Raw genomic sequence first — 18,049 nt, forward strand, 5'->3', positions numbered from 1 at the left:
TGAGGGTCATCTGGTCCAACTTCCTGCAATTCAGCAATCTTTTGCCCAACGTGGGGCTTGGACTCACAACCCTGAGATTAAGAGTCTTCTGCTCTACAGAGTGGCTGGACTCCATCTCTCATCAGCTCCAACCAGTGATGCCAATGGTGAAGGATGCTGGGAGATGTAGTTCAGGGCTACAGGTTCCTCATTGCTGAGGATTATCTTGTTAGTCTATAGAACAACGGTGGGGAACCTTTGGCCTTCCAGATGTTATAAGATTACAACTTCCATCATCCCTGGCCTTGCTGGCTACTTGTAGAGTTGGGGTCCAACAACATCTGGAGAGCCACAGTTTCCCCACCCTGTTACAGAAGTTAAGCTTTCGACTGACATGCTCTACCTGTGTCAAACTGTGATATTTAAGTGTTTCCAGGTGGGTGTCTATGGCATGGTCAGTGCTTAATATGCACGCAGGTTTGATTCTATTTCTTGAGCTGCGGTTCCTGCATTGCAAGTGGATGGGCTAGATGACTCTACAAGTCTATGATTTAAATTTTTTTTGGGTACTGTCCACACAACAATGTTCCAGCCCGTATCCCTGCGCCCTATAATCCTGATCTACCCATTCCATGGAAAACCCAATAAGGAAATAAAATTGCTGACAATGATGCATTTGTGATTATCTCACTGACCCAATTGCAAATTAAGCTACTTCTTAATCATTCCCCACCCCCCAAACAATAAAACAAGATGTTACAAATTCAGGCTGAAGACTTATGGCTTACACATGCATGTATCCCTGAGTGTCTCATAACTCGAGCCACTCAGCTGCAGTGCACTCAGTGAAAAGTATTGTTCTTGAGATAATGTGAAAGCCCAGCCTCTGATGTTTGATGAGTTTTCACAGCCAAGTCAGTCTTTGATGCTTCTGCAGTCATTGTCTGCTGAAAGCGCCTCCCGCTCCCTTCAGAACGCAATTTGAAAAACACAGTTGATACAGAACATGTAATTTGGCCCAATCTAGTATTCTTTAGGACAAAGGTGGTCTGAGCAGCAGCGGAATTGGATTACACATAATCAGAGGGTGTTTTCAAATTGGGCAAAGTTCTTACACAGTTGGCCTGTGACATAACCATGGATAAGGTGGAGAAAATTGAATTTGCGCCTGCTGGCTTCACCCTTGACTTTGCGTTCATACTTTGGGATGAACTTGTGCTGGCTGCAAAGGGGTGGCAAGGAACTCTATTTTTCCCCCTGGAAAAAACCATTTTACAACAATAGTCGCATTACAAATTACTGCATTTTACATGACCTAAGTACTCAAAGTGTCCCAAGTGAGGGCAAGGCGAGGAGGAAGGGTGAAGAAACTGCACACCTTTATATTGCGGTGCAAGAAGGACAGGAAGTTTCTTCTGCATTTGATCTTGCCACAACACTCGCATGTCCTATATATATCATACCCTCCATAGTCTCCAGCAGTCTATCTTCACACCACCTTGCCATTTCTCCTACCCTCAGCTTTCAGCTCTTGTCTAAACTCACAATCTTAGACAGGGAATCTTAGAGAGACAACCTGAGACAGATTTCTGAGGCGATTCTTGTATCTGTGCTGGGCCTGCGCTCCTGGCAGGGGCTGGTTTCACTAACCCCTAGTTAAGCCTCTTGGGGTTGAGCTTTTTTCCCAGCTTTGGTGAATTCCTCAGAGCTTCTTGGCCCATTATATTTTCCTCAGGAGTCTTGCAGATAACCTTAGCAAAGATGGATATGGCTGTGGCAAGTCAAGGTCTTAATAAGCTTTAGCCCCTGGAGAACGAGATGGGGGGGGACACACACGCATTGCTTTCCCCTCTTGACAGGAGAAAGGAGGGAAAGGGGAAAGCTAAACCTTTGTTGAAACTGTGTGACAGGATCGTTTTTGCTCACATGACAGCTTCATTGCTGGCCGTTCATCCCCTCAGAAACTATGAGGCTATTCCCACTCATTTCAAATCAAAGCTGTCAGGTCAGATTGGAAGGGTGATAAGCCATAGCTGCTTCGGCATAGCAAGCCAAGTGAAATGTGGATAGACTTCAAATAAGCAGGATAGTGAGGCATCTTGCCGTCTCTGCCATTTAGCTCCTACAGTGTTGGGAAAGGGCTTGGCTTGGACTCAAAGGTATTTTGTGGCAGGCAGTATTCCTGCCACTAGGCCCAAACCAACTTGAACCCCTGATCCCATACCCCACAAGTGCCCTGGAAAAATAGGGACATCCCATTCCCCCCCCCCCGAGCATGGCGGCCATTTTGGGTGCCATGATATCGCATGATTGCGTGTCGAGATCTCGTACTGGAAAAGCGCTTTTGGGGGGCTGCGATCTCACGCGGGTCACGTGAATTGCAAAGGGAGCCCAGACAGGAAGACGCATGCCCCGATTTTGGGACGCAACATGTTGGAGGGTATGTGATGCTGGTGGCCAAGATGGTGGCAGTGGACAACATGGCAGCCTCAGACCCTAGAGGCTTGTCAAGGCCCCTTGCCCCTCCCAGTTTTTATTCATGCCCCCCCCCCCAAGTTCCTAGCGGTGCTTAACACAACAAAGTGCAAAAGAACTGAACTGGAAAAATAGGATGCCATCCAAAGAGAGCAGGAAGATGGCCTGCTTTCTTCCCCAGCATGATGTTCAGGGTTGCGACAGGACTATGGCTCTTTCTGACAAGCTGGAAATCAAGCAGAAAAGTCTGCAAAGAGGTCAGCATAATCCAACCACTGAGGAAGCAGTATAGAAGAACCCCGTGATTCAATTTGCACGTTACATGTTAATACTAGTGCAGTTATAAAATAAATGAAATTTATTATTATTTATTATTATTGTTTGGGGAATGGTATTGCTTTATCTTTCGCTTGAATATTTCTTATTAATTCGCACAACTTTGAATTGTCATTCATTTTTCCTTGGTATGAATTCATTTTTCCATATTTTGCTATTACTTCACAGTGACCTCTTTTTTATTTTTTAAGGTGGAAATTTAGAACACAGAAGTACGGGGCAGGAGGAGTGGAAGAAGGGAGCTCCTTTCTGTACTTGCTGTTTCCTTGCCCGAGACACCCCCCCACACACCAGGGGTATCCCCAATTCAAACATGCATTTTGAACCCTGCTGCCACGGTGAGCGGCAGGAGCAGGGGGGGAGTAGGTGTGGAAAGGGTTAAGCAGGGGTGGACCTTGGCGCCTCAAATTTCAGTGGCGCCCTGTGTAGTGTGCCAAAATCCGGCACCCCCATAGTTGCAGTACCTGCTGCAGCGCCCCAGAAGCTCTGCACACAGTGGAACTGAAGCGGTTACATTCCCCTAGAGTTGCTTTGGAGTTAAGCATGTGAAATATACTCAGAGTCACAAAGTGATTTCATGCTCTTTATTCAGCTCATAGTGGTGAGGAGGAATGAATCAATGTCCCCTCAAAGTATCTGCTTTATATACATTATTTACACAATGGGCTGCACATGATTGGCTAATTCCGGAATTCTACTGTAAGCCAATCAGGTTGTGGATTCACTTCTATCTGGAGCATGATTGGGTAGTTCCTGCCAACCAATCATACTGCTGCATTGTTCTAGGACCAATCAGACTGCTGCATTCTGAATCCTATTGTTCTAGGACCAATCAGACTGCTGCCTTTTGGATCCTATTGTTCTAGGACCAATCAGACTGCTGCAGTTTGGATCCTATTCAACTCAGTACATAACAGGATGACACTCCTCACCCCCATTTCTCTGTTCCTGGCCATTCCCACTCCCCACAAGGTATGGTTCTTTCTTTTTAGAAAGGGCTGCAAGGCTATGTGTTTGGCGCTAACAAAAAGAAGGACTTCGGTTGTGTACATATTCTGGTTTACTCTGGCTCCCGTGCACTCTCACTGCTAGTATTTGAAGGGGCATGAACATGATGTTAGTCACAACCCACATCTATCGTGTAGTTCCTCGAGAAATACTGCTGTTTGATGTGCTTTCCCTCAAGCTAGATTCTATCCGATTCGAATATGTCTGCTGCGTTCATTTTGCAGTTATGCTGAATTGTGTACAATTTGAGGCAGCCATTGTGCATGTGCCGATGACAGCTTTATTGAATAGGATTTGTGTAGGGCGTGTGTTTACAAGCGTGGGAAAACAAATCAGGGAATGCACATTGGGTGAAGACATTCCTGCATTTTCTCTTTCTTTTAAGCCACTAATGTGTACGTAGCTTTTATGTCAGTACTGTAATGTGGAACAAATGCAGGCATCTTTCCCAGCCTTGAAAATTTCCCCCAGGACAAAACTCTGCAATTCTCGACTTGGTCAGCCTCACAAAAAGGCTTCTTACTAAAAAAAATCTCCATGAGGAATAGCCAAGATGACAAAATGTCCTTTTTAGCATTGGTAGATAAAATCTCCCAAGACCATGGGCATCAGAGACATTAGCATCTTATCCTGGAAGGGTAACATGTCGTTCTGATTCATAACCATCACCCCATTTAACTGCAAAATTTGAGCTTCTGACAGTATCATCACTGGGGTTCTTCCCTTTCTTCATCTCTGTTAAGAGACAACATTGGGCTCATCCACACTCCCCTTTGTCCCATCATTTGTAGGCACAGGTCCACGAGGTTTTTCTTTTGTCCCGCCTCTTTCCCCGGGAAAACCTTCTGTTACTGCTGAGTTGGAACAAACACCAATCTGCAGTAAACCTGATTTGACATTTGTTCTGATTCAACAGTAAACCACACATTTTCCCGGGGAAAGTGGTGGGACAAATGGAAAAACCTCTTGCATCTGCGCCTAGAAATTGCAGGAAAAATGTGAGCCCACCGAGTACTTTTTGCAAACTTTTGCTTAAAGGAAATGAAGGCAATGTGTCGAATCTCCAGCCCACGAATGAAAACAGGCTGATCTGTCTATCTCAAGGTGCCCTCCTTGCAGCCCCCCCCCCTTCCGGCTTACTTGAAGTGTTGTATCGCACTCCGAAGAAATACTCAGGACAGGGCCGGGCCACCATCTGCCCTGCTGCACTGCGAGGCCAACATGTCCCTATCAGATCCACCAAGGCATAGCACTGGGGACCTACAGGGAAGAAAGCAGAGAGGAATTAGCAAAATAATCACAATGACATCATTTTTTTTTTTTTACAAGCCCATCCAGAGGCCCAGTAGGCTAGAATTGTACTGCCAAAGAAGCGTAACTGAGACAATTGCATGGATGCAGAACTTATCTAACGAGAAGAATTTGAAACAACCATCACCACATACCCTCCAACATTTCTCCAGTGAAAATAGGGACGTCACGTTCCATACTCTGGGCAGCTTCCAACATATATAAAAAATTATAAAAAATTAAACATTAAAAACTTCCCTATACAGGGTTGCCTTCGGATGTCTTCTAAAGGTTGTACACTTACTTATCTCCTTGGCTCAAGGGTCACATACTAGGGTTGCCATATTTCAGAGATCCAGGCAGAAAAGTTGTCAAGCTTTTTTTGGCAAAGTTCTCGAGTTTTCATTGCCAGATTTCCCCGGACATTTCAGCGATTTCTATCTGGACATATGCCAACCCTACCCTCTGATGAAAATAGGGATTTTCTAAGGAAAAGCGGGATATTCCGGGATCAAATCAGAAACCGGGCTGGCTTCTGTAAACCCAGTACTGTCCCTGGAAAATACGCATGCTTGGAGGGTTTGTAATTCCTAGATGAAAGTGTCTCCTGCAGAGAAAGGTTTGAAGGATTTGAAGCAACCCTCAGTGGATGAGGTTTCATTTTGTTCTTGCTCAGGACGACTGCCATATTGGGGGTTAAGAAGAAAAGTTCCATCCATTGACTGGCAATCTTGGTTTGTTTGCCACTTGACTGGTGTGTGGTTTGACTCCCTTGCTTGAATCATCTCGGGAGCAATTTGCTCTGCTGCCAGACCATTTCTGAAGGGCAATTGCTGGCTGGCGCAACCTGGAGCAGGGAGGAGGGTAGTTTAATGTGGCCTACACAGCCTTTGGTCTCTTCCAGGATTCTATGAATTCCAATGGCTTTCCCACACAACTTCTGTGCCTTGCATGTTTTCCCCCTTGTTTGGTTTGACACCGGGAGGGGTTGGGTGGCAGCATGCAGCTTGTCACATTTGCAAAAAGCACCCAGGTCCTACTGTTTAATAAATGTCATTTCATGGTTCCTTCCCTCCCTCTGGAATGCTGAACCTAATTAGCCCGTGGTCTCTGTTATTAAGTGAGTCATTTCTGAATGCTTCTGGAATTAGCTCCTTCAAATTACTTAAGACCATGCTGAAAACAGCAGCCTCTCCTCTGGTGTGCCCTAGAACAGGCAGTTCTCCAAAACAGCAAAAAATTAAAATTAAATAAAATTATAAAATCCATCGCCAAGAACATTGCATCTCTGAACTTCATCCCACATGGAGCCATTCATGGAGCTTTGGAGGTGGAGAGATTCAAAACCCTCTATAATTATCTCTATTTGGACCACCACATTTGTTTTGTTTTGCCACCATGATTTTTCTTATCCTCATAAGAGACATAATACTAGAGATAAGGAATCGGAAGAATAGTTCCCTAAAACCCTGTGCCTGATGGCAGCAAGGAGAGGGAGGTGAAGACCTCTGAGATGAAATTAATTTGGGGAAGTGTTCTAACACCTAGATTGTTTGCAAAGATGTACGATATAAATCCCACTAATTCAAATTGTGTGTTTGTGTGTGATGCTGTTGAGTTTAGAAAACAGGATTTGAAGTACAGAGTTCAGCAACTTGATATTATTTCCTTAAGCTGCACCAACAAGACTTGCACATTGAACATGATTTGATGCTGACTTGGGTGGGCCTGGGCCACTTAATGTTCACCCTGGACCCTACAGAGACTGGGCCATACATAACTCAAAATGACCTGGACTCAGGAGTCCGTGCATTGGAGTAGTACTAAGGTACCAAGAACCCTAAGACCATCTCCCTGGACCAGCACAGGAAAAAAAAAGTGTTTGTAGAGCTTCCTTCTGCCAAGATATCCACAGATGAGAATTACCCTCCAGGGGCCATGCTTTCTCCATCAGCACCGCCCCCCCCGAATGTCTCCCTGCTGATACCCCACATATTTATAGCATCTTTCCAGACCTCACCACACTGGTCCCAAAGGGACAGTAGTGAATATATTTGGAGCACACTCCTCAAAACCAGAATGCAACCCAGCTGTGCTGATCTCTAAAGAGGGGGGACCAAGACCACCCTGCGTGCCCTCAGAACAGTGGTAGCCACACAATATATGTGGTGCAGAATAGCCCCTGGCTCTAGGGGGGCCCACCAAAAACAGAAATATTTAGAAACTGTTGCATGCAAATTCATCACACAAAGTTGTCATACAATAATTTTGGTTTGGTTCATCGTAATTTTTCATCTCTAAGCAGAAGCTATGTAATTCCAGATACTGGTGTATAATTAAACAAATTGGGAGAACCTTCCTTGCACCCTATGCACATGTTGGCCTCAGAAAGCTCATGTCCCATTCTGGAGCACTGGCGTAAATAATCTGTTTCCCGGGTCTTGCCTTCACTTTATTCTGTCCAAGGTCTTGATGCCCTTCCTGCCATCCTACACAACTGACTTCCACCTTCTGCCCAACATTGTTGCCTTATTACCTGCTGGCGGTTCCCTGGACCCATTGATTGACAGGACCTAAGATTCTTCCCACAACCCTCCCCTTTGCACCACTGGGCAATGGCTCTTTCGCACAGATCCTTGTATGGATGACTGTATGGATGGAACACTTGGTCTCAAGCAGGAGGCTGGCCAGAGCTTCTGTTCATTGGCTTCTATGTGTGTCCTATCTTCACAGCTCACACATTCTGATGATTATTTTTTTGGATACACCTCAATACACGTTGCCTTTCCCCTTCCTCCTTTATGGAAATAGCAGCTTTAGGGACACATTTAAATTGGGGAAACAGCACAGGGGTACACTATTCATCTTCTCCCTCAGCAATGCAACCCTGCTCTTAAGAAAAGGAAAATATGTTGAGAAATATTTGGAGAGTAGCCACCTAATGACTATTGCATTATATTCATAAGAAAAAGCTCTGTATAGTGTTAAAAGATCATACCTGCCTATTAACCCTGAGCTTTATCCTCAAGGTATAACTTACGCACAACTAGATGGTCTTGACCTAAACAGAGACATCCTTGCTTCTACCTCTTTCTTTTTTGCAGTTCTGTGGATAAGACTAATTGGTCAAACTGCCCTGTATGGAATTTGGTATTCGATAAAAGTGTTGAAATTAACCTTTTGGTACCTCCCAGGTGACCTCTTCATAATATTACAGAGCCTTGGAAAACCCTTGATGTATTTCTTTGGAAGACCAGCTAGGTCACTGCAACAGAGGCAAAAAGAGGATAGAGTTTGATGATGATTTGATGGATTCACTTATAAGAGATATGCGACTGTGTGTTGTTCAAGTACAGCCTGTACGTAGGCAGGATCAAATTCAGAAGCGGTTTATCCAGTTTCCATTCATGCTCTTGATTCATTATCTGTGCCCAAAATTGGTAACATAAGGCTGGCACAGCTATTTCTGAGCCTTCCTTCTTCTAACCGTCGAAATGGCGTACGCATAAGGAGCCAACTGGCAGAAGGTGATCTTTTTCTTTTGGCATCTGATTTACCACTCCATTCACCCGAGTCAGAATGCACAGATCCCTGTATGGATGACTGTATGGATGTAACACACCACTTGAGCAAATATTACAGAGAGACGGGTGCAAGCATGCAAGTACAGTGAATACTTGAAACTGTCTAATACCAGATGAGTCCAGCTGTCTCAGTACTGTCTACTTTTCTTAAATCCAGGAGTGGGTGCTCCCAGTCCTGCCTCTTGAGATCCATTTTTAGTTGGGAAATGCTAGGGACTGAGATTTAGAATTTCTGCATGCAACATGAGCTCTGCTTCTGAGCTACAGCCACTCTGCCTATAGATAAACATAACCTGAATTGGAAGGGGGTGGAATAGATGACTGTTGGGATCGCTTCCAACTCTACAACTCTATGATTCTATAGCCCATGACCACCCCCAGTCCAATATGCTTTGCAGCAGTCAGATCAGCTGCTACTGGGATTCAGATCTCTTTGTGCACAACCTAAGTAAAAAAAACTTCTCACCATAATAGGTAGATGTGAGGCACACTCAAGATATTTGGAGCAGCCCAATGCACATAGTCCTTCGTTAGGCAGCAAGCCACACACACACAATAAATATGGAAAGTCACTTTTCGTAACACAGCAACGCAACTCCCAGAATATATTCAAATACACAGCTGGATTATTGGATGTTGAAAATCTAATCATTATTCATTTCAGATCCCATGCATACTTCATCTGTTCTGCTGCCGTGCTCTTCGATTTTAGGAAACTTTCAAAATTAACTGGTTTCCAGGCCAAAACACATTTGTTTGGAAGAGAACAATTATCGTGTGATAGCAGGCTTGCTTCTTAATTATCATGCTACAAAATTGCTTCCTTGGAAAATTTCTATGTAGCTACGTAGCTTCCGAGGCTCAGTGGCCAGGACACTCGCTTAGCATTCAATACCTGGGTCCTTCTGAAGCACTTGCAACACTCTCAAGAATCACATATGCAACACTCTAAAAGAATCCTGCTTCTACACCAACCTGAGGGTGCAGGAAGCTACTGATGCCTGCTTTCACCAAGTCAGCACTAGGGGAAAAGCTCTCTTTCCACCAGCTGCTCCTACTTAAAAGAGCATGTTGCAAGCAATATGCCGTCTTGGTGGCTAGAGACAGATTCGTTACAGGGCTTCCTTCCGCAACTAATTGCCCACTTAATCAACTTTGATTGTCCTTGTCATCCGACAGGCTTCCCTGTGCCCAAGAGCAGAGGACATCCCTCCACACCTTGCATGAGAGAAATCCATAGCAATTACAAGATGCAAATGAAAGGGAGCAGCAAAAACATGTACTTTTGGCTTTACCTAGACTCTTAATGAAGTATAGGTGGGTTCCCATGAGACAAGACACAGTGATAACAGCAAAAACCTTTATTGAACTAACAGAACTGGACAACAGGTGCAAAGCAACTCCTTATATACATTTCTGAAAGCCTGGGCCACTCCCACGCCCAACCTGATTGGCTGTCTAAACTTCCAAGCTGCGAATCGTGACTCAGAGTTGACATATGTTCTGATTCTGTGGTAAACCGCAGGTTTTCCTAGGGAAAGAGGTGGGACGAAAGGAAAAAGACTCTCATGGGCCTAGAAATCATGGGGCAGAACCTCATGACGTGAACTCCCACACTGAGAGCCAGTGTGGTGTGGTGGTTAAGAGCGGTAGTCTCGTAATCTGGGGAACCGGGTTCACGTCTCCGCTCCTCCACATGCAGCTGCTGGGTGACCTTGGGCTAGTCACACTTCTTTGAAGTCTCTCAGCCCCACTCACCTCACAGAGTGTTTGTTGTGGGGGAGGACGGGAAAGGAGAATGTTAGCTGCTTTGAGACTCCTTAAGGGGAGTGAAAGGCAGGATATCAAATCCAAACTCTTCTTCTTCTTCTTCTAATAACTCTTAGCCCTGAACTTTTACTGCAATCATCACCTCCAATGACAAATGGCTGCCGGGAGGAGTGTGTGTGCAATTTTGGGTGGGAAGTTGGAAGAGGTTCAGAGACAAGGAGCATGCTCCAGCTAGGTGTGCTTTTCCTTCAAAGCAAATGTGACCTGCTGAAGCACACTTAAAAAAACAAACAAACATGAGTAATGTCATGCTTTTCGTGGCCTGTCATACACATCCTGCCCAGCTCGTCACAGATGCCCACGACTTTTCTGTATTTCACACCATAAAAGGAAAAAAAGGACAGAGGTAAAATGCTTTGTGGCTAAAGGATGAAATAAAGCTTGCATGAAATCATTTTAACTTCATTGTACTTAGAGTTCCATTAAGCAGATTGTATGGGTGTATCATTTATATTTTACTTGGAACCGGCTCTGTGGTTTTTAAGTTAAGTCCCTGCTGCGTTTATTTCGTTACTGGCCATTGTGGCAGGGAGGAAAAGAACCTGTGCCTTTTGAAAGCTTTTGAGCGCCTGCCTCTGTCAAAATTGGATTCTGATCCTGCTGGAAGAAAGCTAGACGATAAGGAATAAAAATAACCATTAACCACAGCTCTGGGCCCTGATGTATTTTTAAAAAACTTATTCAGAGCCATTTCTCTAGCCCTTTTCTTTGTAAAAAGTGTTTCTGAATTCTAATTTCATTTATATATCCACACCACCACCTTCTGTGGTAGGCAAAGGATTCTCTGTGTGTCCAGCCAGGCACCACCTGCCTCAAGTATAACTTAGGCTGCAAACTTTGGCACCCTTATTTGGGGATAAGCCCCATTAAAGCACAGTGAGACTTAGTAGTCGTGCCATTAGGGCAGAACTTTAGGTCAGCTGGACAGTAGAGTTGGCTTAGCATACAGTGGTACCTTGGTCCTCAAACTTAATCCGTTCTGGAAGTCCGTTCCAAAACCAAAGCGTTCCAAAACCAAGGTGCACTTTCCCACAGAAAGTAGTGCAAAATGGATTAATCTGTTCCAGACTTTTAAAAACAACCCCTAATACAGCAATTTAACATGAATTTTACTATCTAACAAGAGCATTGATCCATAAAATGAAAGCACTAAACAATGTATAGCAGTCACACAATCCATCAGTAGCTGAACTGGGTTCCACACAATCACAAAAAGAGCCGCAAAAACAAAAGCGCAAAATAAATAGCAAAAATAGACAGACCTCAGCATAACACTCAAAACGGAAGTGTGGCGCTCAAAGTGAAAGTGTGGCACTCAAATCAGAAGCGTAACACTCAAAATGGAGCACGTTCAGCTTCTGAAAAAAGTTTGCAAACTGGAACACTTACTTCTGGGTTTGCAGTGTTTGGGATCCAAGTTGTTTGAGTACCAAGACATTTTGAGACCCAAGGTACCACTGTATTTTGAAATAAGTGAAACAATGCACATTTACCATCTAAAGACACACACACACACACCCTGCCGCCAAAAAACTTAAGTCCACAAAGTCCAGAGTGATAAAAATTAACTAATTGCACCACTGGATACTTGGGAACCACAACAGCTTTTGCAGAGCAAGCCTATGCATGTTTACTCCGAAGCAAGCCCCACTGAGTTTGCTGGGGCTTGCTCTCAGCTAAGCGTGACATTGTTTGCAGCCTCAGCAGTTTAATTGATTTCCAGCGGCACACCCATATAGCTTGTCGGTAGGGCTGGACGAGAGAACTGTTGTTGTTTGATTTTAATGAGAAACTACCTTATTTGCAGGGACGCGGGTGGCGCTGTGGGTTAAACCACAGAGCCTAGGACTTGCCGATCAGAAGGTCGGCGGTTTGAATCCCCACGACGGGGTGAGCTCCCGTTGCTTGGTCCCTGCTCCTGCCAACCTAGCAGTTCAAAGTGCAAGTAGAGAAATAGGTACTGGAGGGAAGGTAAACGGCGTTTCCGTGCCCTGCTCTGGTTCGCCAGAAGTGGCTTAGTCATGCTGGCCACATGACCCGGAAGCTGTACGCCGGCTCCCTCGGCCAATAAAGCGAGATGAGCGTCGCAACCCCAGAGTCAGCCACGACTGGACCTAATGGTCAGGGGTCCCTTTACCTTTTTACCTTATTTGCATGAATATGAGAATCGAAACACAGCTATCCTTTGAAATTTCCATTTCTCCAAATTTTGCAAGGCAGTTCTCCAGCCAAACAGAAAGTACAAAATGAATAATATTAGGGGGAAAGATGCACATGGGAGTGAAAATTACATGCAAAGCACATTGTATTAGGTGAAACTGCTTGCAAAAATGTTAAAGTCGCATTAAAAAGGCTGCATATTGGAAGAAACACACACTAAAATACGGACAAGTTTTCAGAAGGATTGTTCAAAAATAAATAAATCATAACATACTGCACAGATGTGGAAAACCGAATTTAAGAGTGGAATGATGAAAAACATGGGGAACTGAAATTGAAGAGTTTCTTCCATCCTTGCCTGTCAGTCACACCATTTGGCAATTTACGACCACAGGAGAATGACTCTATATTCAAAATTTCCCAAGCGCAATGAAAGAGGAAATAATATCAAAGAAATGCAGTTCTCTGAGTGTGGATCCTTATGTAGTCAGAATGGCACTATCCATACACAAGAGAGAGGTTGGCAGCCAGTGGGCTTGGAATAACCCCAAGATTTGCAGAAGTACAAAAAATTATTTAGAATCCTTCCAAAAGTGCTTGCATGTGGGGATAAAAACAGCCCAGTGGGAACTAAGTATGCCTCACTGGCCGCAGAGTGCTAGCAGCAAGAGAGGGGGATGGAAAAACAGCAGGCAGGAGGAATGTAATGGAGTATCCTGGAACAGGACATGTTAGGATGGACCCATGAACAGGAGCATTCCACATTGCAACATTTCATTGCATGCCCCCACTCCCCCCCCCATAGTGAGTCCTAGCTTTTGCTTATAAAATACCAAGTCACCTCACACTTAAGACTGTCCCCTTTCTTCTGGGCTCTCTCGAAAGGCGTACTGATTAATGTCAATCGCAGTTTGCAAATGGGATCAATTAACAGATAGAGCCTGAGACTTAAACATTTACTTACTTACTTACTTACTTACTTACTTACTTACTTATGGTAAAAGGTAAAGGACCCCTTGACAGTTAAGTCCAGTCAAAGGCAACTATGGGGTTGTGGCGCTCATCTCGCTTTCAGGCCGAGGGAGCCGGCGTTTGTCCACAGACAGCTTTCCGGGTCATGTGACCAGCATGACTAAACCGCTTCTGGCACACGGGACAACGTGACGGAAGCCAGAGTGCACAGAAATGCCGTTTACCTTCCCCCCACAGGGGTACCTATTTATCTACTTGCACTTTTGGCATGCTTTCTGTTATGTAATGAGTTGAATAGGATCCAAAATGCATCAGTGATTGGTCCTAGAACAATAGGATTCAGAATGCAGCAGTCTGATTGGTTCACAGGAGCCACCCAATCCAGCTCCAGGTGGAAGTGAATCCGCAACTTGATTGGCCTACAGGAGAATCCTGGAATTAGCCAATCATGTGGGGCCCATTGTGTAAATAATGTATATAAAGCAGACATTCTGGGGGAACTTTGATTCCTCCTCACCACTATGAGCTGAATAAAGAGCATGAAATCCACTCTTGACTCTGAGTATATTTCACTTTCGAACTGCTAGGTTGGCAGGAGCTGAGACAGAGCAACGGGAGCTCACTCTGTTGCGGGGATTCAAACCACCTACCTTCTGATTGGCAAGCCCAAGAGGCTCTGTGGTTTAGACCACAGTGCCACCCATGCCCCTTGATTGATTGATTGATTGATTGATTGATTGATTGATTTTAAAAACCCTCCATTGACACTTCCAGTAAATACACCTTTCATTACCTGATATCACAACCCAGAGTTAGGGATATTATGCTGGACTCATGCAAAGCACAAGCCACAAAGACTTCAGCTACACAGCCTCCACCGATATAAACAGGAGCTGCTGAAGAGCCCCAGTAGAATGCAACACAGTGGTGTCATGCTGAATTCTGAAGTCCAGGAATTCATAGTTGGGATGCGCTATTGGGTCACCTGTGTCTAGGGATGTATGGAGGCAGCAGTTTCTGTGCTGTCCTGTGTTTGTCACAATCAGCGCTGTTTCTCTTCTGCTGCTGTTCAGCTTCTCTCCGGCTCCTGCTAAAACCTATCCGCTATGGCCGAAACTAACAAAATTAATTACATAACGAATCACACAATTGATTCAAATGCATTTCAATGGAAGGGAAATGCCAAAAAGAAGGCAAGAAATAGTGTAATTGTTGACATAATGCTTGAAGACTAAAACAACAGGGAATACCACTCAAACATTCTCTTGTGTGATTTCCATCCCTCCCTGCTTCAAAGTCTCTTGCAGATACGCTTTTTTGCTCAGGCTAACCTGGATTGTTAAAGGTGGAGACTGCCCTTTTGTATTTTAAGAGGCTATATTTTATTTTTGTATTTCATGGCATGCTTTCAGTGTTGTTATGATATGCTTTGGTTTGCTCTACACCACTTAGAGATGTTTTTATAGAAAGCAACCTAGAAATAAGATTACAGGCCCCCTACCCCCTTCCCCCCTGGAACCCACAGCCATGCCATAAAGAGAATAAAAAAATGCAGGCAGCTGCATTCTTCCACTCAATATAGACTGCTGTGTTGATCCTATATATCATTATGGGTATACAAATATGGTATATAAATGAACATCAAAAATTATTTTAACTTTTTAAAAAGTCGTTTTAATTATAATGTTTTGCTTTACCATATATTTAAATTAAGGATGTTTTAGTGCCCCAATGGACTTGTTATTGGGTATTTTAGTTATGTATTGATTTCATAGTTGCAAACACCTTAGAAGCCAATCTGGCATATTAGTGGTACATAAATTAATATATAAGAAAATAATAATAATTACAAACAGACACATGAACAGCAATACATAGCACAATACCCAGTTCATTAGGATCAGCATGAAGGTAATTATATAGCTTCCTGGGAGTATAGTTTTGCTTTGTTTTTAATTCGTTTTTTATTAAGGATTTTCTTCTGTTAGAAAACAAACAAAGAATGAAATGTACATACCCTGGGAAAATAGTTGGATGTGATTGTATAGTTTTCTGGGAGTACGCTGCAACGTACTCAGTGGTGCTTGCTTCTGACAGCACAGATTCACCTTGTAAAACACACTGATATTGATCAAAAGATCTTAAGGCAGCTGAAATACGACGTTTAGCTTTTAATAAGAAACACAAACAGTTTTGTAAAGAAGAGTTATCATTAAAACTCCGTGGCTGAAGTAGGGATTCCATCAAAGGAAAGGAAAGAAGTGCCTAGCCTCTGCTTGGCTGTTTCCCTCATTCTCTATGCTAATCTGTCATAAATAATAGTAAAAGTGGAAATCTTCATGGTCAAATTATTCCCTCATCAAACCACTTGCCCTGGCACTCCGGATGATAATGCCATCGCTCCTGTTCTTAAAAAAGTTCAAGAGCTGCACCCTTTTATTTTCCCTCCACTGATGTTATGGAGCGCTTCCACAATTAATTGAGCTCAGTGGTGCCACCAGAGCAGGACTGGGACTCAGCAGGACTCAGCAGAATGAGCAGGAAGGCCCCTAAACACAGCAAGGTTGGCACACCTGATTATGAAGTTAGTGGAATAAAACACACAATCATCTAATAAGGTGGGAGGGACGCTCCTGTGAAATAATTTAAGACTGGAAAATCCAGTGGCACCATTAAGTCCAGAGTCTAAAATTATGTAACAGCACCACTGATTTAACTTAGGACCCCCAGGGCTGAACATCTTGCTAATAGTTCCCACCAGCACCACCACTCTGCCATGTGACGGACAGTTTGATTATGGGTTGGCTTGCTTGTGCATCTTCCCATCTGCTTGCCGCTTTCTTTGCTGTATCAATCTTGGCAGGCGTGTAGCAAGCGGCAAGCAAACAGTGCATCACCCAGACACTCTCTGGGATATTAATGGACGAGGAGCCCAAGAAGCCACTGGCACTACAGGTTTGGGCATGACAAATGGCAGGGGAAAGCAGCGGCCATCCATCACGCCTGGCACCCAAGGGCACGCGGCAGCTACCAAAGCAAAAGGAAAGAGGTCCTTTAGGGTGGAAAACAAATGAGAAACAACAAGGCAGGTTCCTGCCCCAGCCAAAGAGGGGAGGGAAGCATTTCGTCACATCTTTACTGGACAGATGACTCTAGTTTAGAAGCTCTGGAGTTTTCTGGGAAGCTGCATCCTTTGACTGTGAGCATCCTCAGTCTAGGCAGTTTTCCGCTACTGGGAAGATACTCTGTGTGTGCTAAGAGGCATTCCTCTTGAGTCTGCCTGGCTGAAAATGTGTGGGAAATAAATTCACAGCTCTGAGACCTCCAGTTGTGGTGGAACTGTGGATTCCACCCTAAGATTCTTCGGAGGAAAGCCAAGATATAAATTAGGTAGAGAGGTTGGCAGCAGTGGCGTGCGCTGAAATTTTCCGTAGGGCCAGAAGCGCCAGCTTGCGAGGGAGATTGGGGAAGGGGCATGTGACATCTTGACGTCCTGGCATCATGCATGTGAGCATCGCGCCTCCATCTCTTAGCCAGACAGAAGCTTCATGGGCTTTGGGAAGGAAGTGCCAGGGTTCTGATAGAAGAAGAAACCCAAGTGACGGATTGTAGGGAAGCAAGATATGGGAGGGTGGAGAGCCCTAGCTACCCTCATGCACACCTCCTTTTTGATGCTAAAATTTGATCCCACTGTGTACATCAACAGTGGTGAGTGACAGGTGCCTGGTGCAAGGGCACCCTCCATGCGGCGGTGACTCCCTCCTTCATCGATCCAGATCTTGATATCCTATCAATGAGCAGACATACCTCTCCGAACACATTCTTTAATACTAATCTAATATAATGTGTTCAGTGTCTGAAGAAGAGAAGAGTTTGGATTTGATATCCCGCTTTATCACTGCCCTAAGGAGTCTCAAAGCGGCTAGCAAGCTCCTTTCCCTTCCTCCCCCACAACAAACACTCTGAGAGAAGTGTGACTAACCCAAGGTCACCCAGCAGCTGCATGTGGAGGAGCGGAGAAGCAAACCCGGTTCACCAGATTACGAGTCCACTGCTCTTAAGCCGTGTTTAAAAAGTGTTGCCTTTTCTCAAGCAGATATATTTCTCCCTCTTCTTGGTAATCATTGATCGGTGGGGATATACAAATGGATTGATACATGAATTCGGATAAGGTGAATGTATTGTGTGGGGTAAATAAGGAAAAGTGTGAAGGAGAACACAAATCAAGTCACAAAAGGAAAAAGTAATGAATAGATGACATAAGGTTCTGCACCAGTTTAAGACCCAGCAGTATTATGGGTTTCAAAAAGTGTCGTATTTTGCTTTTCAAGTTAAAGGGGGTTAAAAAAAAAATACTAAGGATGGCATCCAGTGTTTTTTTTTTAGGGGGGGAATAATAGAGCAAGTAGATGCTT

The 18,049-nt window shown here is 44.3% G+C and overlaps 1 protein-coding gene across 4 annotated transcripts in view; it reads right to left on the bottom strand.

The window, feature by feature from the left end:
• CRHR1 (corticotropin releasing hormone receptor 1) overlaps positions 1–18,049 on the bottom strand; it is a 65,348-nt gene that overhangs the window by 18,431 nt on the left and 28,868 nt on the right. Inside the window, exon 3 of one of the 4 annotated variants that reach the window (XM_053362114.1) lies at positions 4,939–5,058. In XM_053362114.1, coding sequence (XP_053218089.1) covers positions 4,939–5,058 — 120 coding nt within the window. Of the gene's footprint in view, positions 1–1,357; positions 1,604–1,905; positions 2,244–4,938; positions 5,059–18,049 lie in introns of those variants that run through there. The other 3 variants (XM_053362116.1, XM_053362115.1, XM_053362117.1) reach the window with 3 other exon arrangements.

The sequence above is a fragment of the Podarcis raffonei genome, chromosome 13 (genome assembly GCF_027172205.1).
Source record: "Podarcis raffonei isolate rPodRaf1 chromosome 13, rPodRaf1.pri, whole genome shotgun sequence".
NCBI lineage: Eukaryota > Metazoa > Chordata > Lepidosauria > Squamata > Lacertidae > Podarcis > Podarcis raffonei.